Source organism: Sceloporus undulatus, chromosome 3 (assembly GCF_019175285.1).
Source record: "Sceloporus undulatus isolate JIND9_A2432 ecotype Alabama chromosome 3, SceUnd_v1.1, whole genome shotgun sequence".
NCBI classification, from domain to species: domain Eukaryota; kingdom Metazoa; phylum Chordata; class Lepidosauria; order Squamata; family Phrynosomatidae; genus Sceloporus; species Sceloporus undulatus.
The window spans coordinates 272,162,624-272,165,154 of NC_056524.1; the positions used below are offsets into that span (position 1 = coordinate 272,162,624).

Sequence of the window (2,531 nt, forward strand, 5' to 3'; positions counted from 1 at the left end):
GCCAGTGCTCTTGGGGTCCTCTGCCATAGCCACCACCAAGGAAGGGGGGAAAGGCAGGAGAGAGGAGAAGAAGGGAAGGCCAAGAGAACTCTCAAACCGCTTTCGAGAAAGGAAAAACCTTGCTGGCTCGAAGAGACATATCCTGCTAGGAGCATAGGCAGGAACAAGACTGGGGCTCAGGGGGGCTAGCTCCTCCATATATAGGGGCCGGTCTTTTGTTTATTGTCCCTGCCTACAGGAGCAAATAGGAGGAGCTAAACCCAGATTACAGGATGCCAGGACCCTCTCTGCTGGGAAATGAAATTTAACACAAAGAAATGTAAGGTACTGCACTTAGGGCAGAAAAATGAAATGCACAGATATAGGACAGGGGGACACCTGGCTGAATGAAACTACATGTGAAAGGGATCTGGGAGTCCAAGTAGACCACAAGTTGAACATGAGTCAACAGTGTGATGCGGCAGCTAATAAGGCCAATACAATGCAATGTCTGATTTACAAATTGTAAGCCGCTCTGAAGAGCGGGGTATAAATTTATTATTATTATTATTATTATTATTATTAGTATGATTATTTTATGATGGATGGCAGCAATAAAAGTATAGTGTCTAGATCAAGGGAAGTCATAGTGCCACTCTATTCTGCTTTGGTCAGGCCCTACCTGGAATATTGTGTCCAGTTCTGGGCCCCACAATTCAAAAAGGACATAGAGAAACTGGAGCGTGTCCAAAGGAGGGCGACTAAAAATGGTGAAGGGTCTGGAAACCTTGCCCTACGAGGAAAACTTAGGGAGCTGGGGATGTTTAGCCTGGAGAAAATAAGTTTAAGAGGTGATATGATAGCCCTGTTTAAATATTTGAAGGGATGTCATATTGAGGAAGGAGCAAGCTTATTTTCTGCTGCTCCAGAAAACAGGACCCGAATGGATACAAGCTGCAGGATAAGAGATTTCAGCTCAACATTAGGAGGAACTTCCTGACAGTAAGAGCTGTCCGACAGTGGAACATATTCCCTCGGAGTGTAGTGGAATCTCCTTCCTTGGAGGTCTTTAAACAGAGGCTGGATGGCCATCTGTTGGGGATGCTTTGATTTGGATTTCCTACATGGCAGAGGGTTGGTCTGGATGGCCCTTGTGGTCTCTTCCAACTCTTCTCTCTCTCTCTCTCGCTCTCTCCTGGGCTATCCAATGAAACTGACTATCAGGATGCCCAAGAGTTGGTAAGAGGAAATAATCATTTATCCAAATGCAGAATTAGCTGGAAGGACTCTCCATTACAGGATGGGGTGATGACCTTTGGAAAGGATTAGAGACCCATTCACAAAGGATTTTTGCGGGAGCATAATGGTCTTTGGTGAGTCTTCACCGTAGTTGCTGAGTGAAATCTCTGTATACAGTGGCAGTCTACCAGTGGAGATGGGATGCTACTGTGGCAAACTGCCTCCATTCCTTGCTTGGCACCCTGTCCTGACAGCTTCTCATCTGTTAGTGGGAAAGGAATGCTGGGTTAGTTATACCTGGACATGATTCAGCAAGGCCTTTCTTAAGGTCTCTATGAGGAAGCCTTTTGCTACTTTGTGGGAAAGGTACAGGTGAAAAACAGACGATGGCCTCTCTGCTGAGACTATTGAGGGAATGTATGGGTATCTATACGTTATGAGACTGAGCATGACAGGCTCTTGTTGGTGTGGAGAAGCACTCTTCATAATGCTGAGAACATTGTTGTTTCTTTCACGTTTACATATCCCAGATGCTGCCCCCTTCCTTGTTCCATGAGTCCTTGCAAGGTTGTTTTCTCAACCAGATTTCAATCCGTGGGTTTGGGCTCTTGTTTCAGAGATGAAGACACCTGCAGGAGACTCTGGGGACCAGTCCGTTCTATCTGTCATTCAGGTGTAGTCTCTGAAATGACAGCAGGGGCACCTGCTGTCTGTTATCCTAAGGGTGTTGATCCACTATCCTTGCAGACTTTTCAAATCTACTTTATTTTCTCTTAAGAGGTTTTTTTTTCTTTTCCAGGATGGTACTCGAGATATCTTCATTGACGGGGTTGTCGCTCGCAACAGAGCCCTGAATGGTGACATTGTGGTGGTTAAGCTGCTTCCAAAAGACCAGTGGAAGGTCAGTGCTCTAATTTTTTTTATTGCTGCTCTGATTGGGATCTTTTAAAGGTCCTTTTCTCCCATGAAGCAGTTGTGAGCTGTTAGCTGCTATTTTTCAAATTATATGCCTTTTGGTGAGCTGCTGCCCTGATGTCAAATTGACTTTCTTGACAATTTCGTTTTACTGTGCATCCCCCCGTGTTCCTCTTCTTCACTCCCAACACTCTTGACTTTGTTTGGGTCTCTGCAAATGTTTAGAAATTCCAGAAATACCAGATCTTTTAATAATATTATCTATTTTAAGCTTAAAAACATGCACAAATCTGCAAACTTTTAAAAGTACTAAGGCCTGTTCCAGATGGGCGCTATGAGGTGCTGTTGTGACGTGCGAGGGGCGGTGCTTTCAGACGCCCCTCGCCCCTCACACGGGA

The 2,531-nt window shown here is 45.2% G+C and overlaps 1 protein-coding gene across 1 annotated transcript in view; it reads left to right on the forward strand.

Moving 5' to 3' along the window:
- Positions 1–2,531, forward strand: part of LOC121925997 (DIS3-like exonuclease 2) — a 192,568-nt gene that overhangs the window by 57,288 nt on the left and 132,749 nt on the right. The window contains exon 6 of the mRNA XM_042458552.1: positions 2,018–2,119. Coding sequence (XP_042314486.1) covers positions 2,018–2,119 — 102 coding nt within the window. The remainder of the gene's footprint in view (positions 1–2,017; positions 2,120–2,531) is intronic.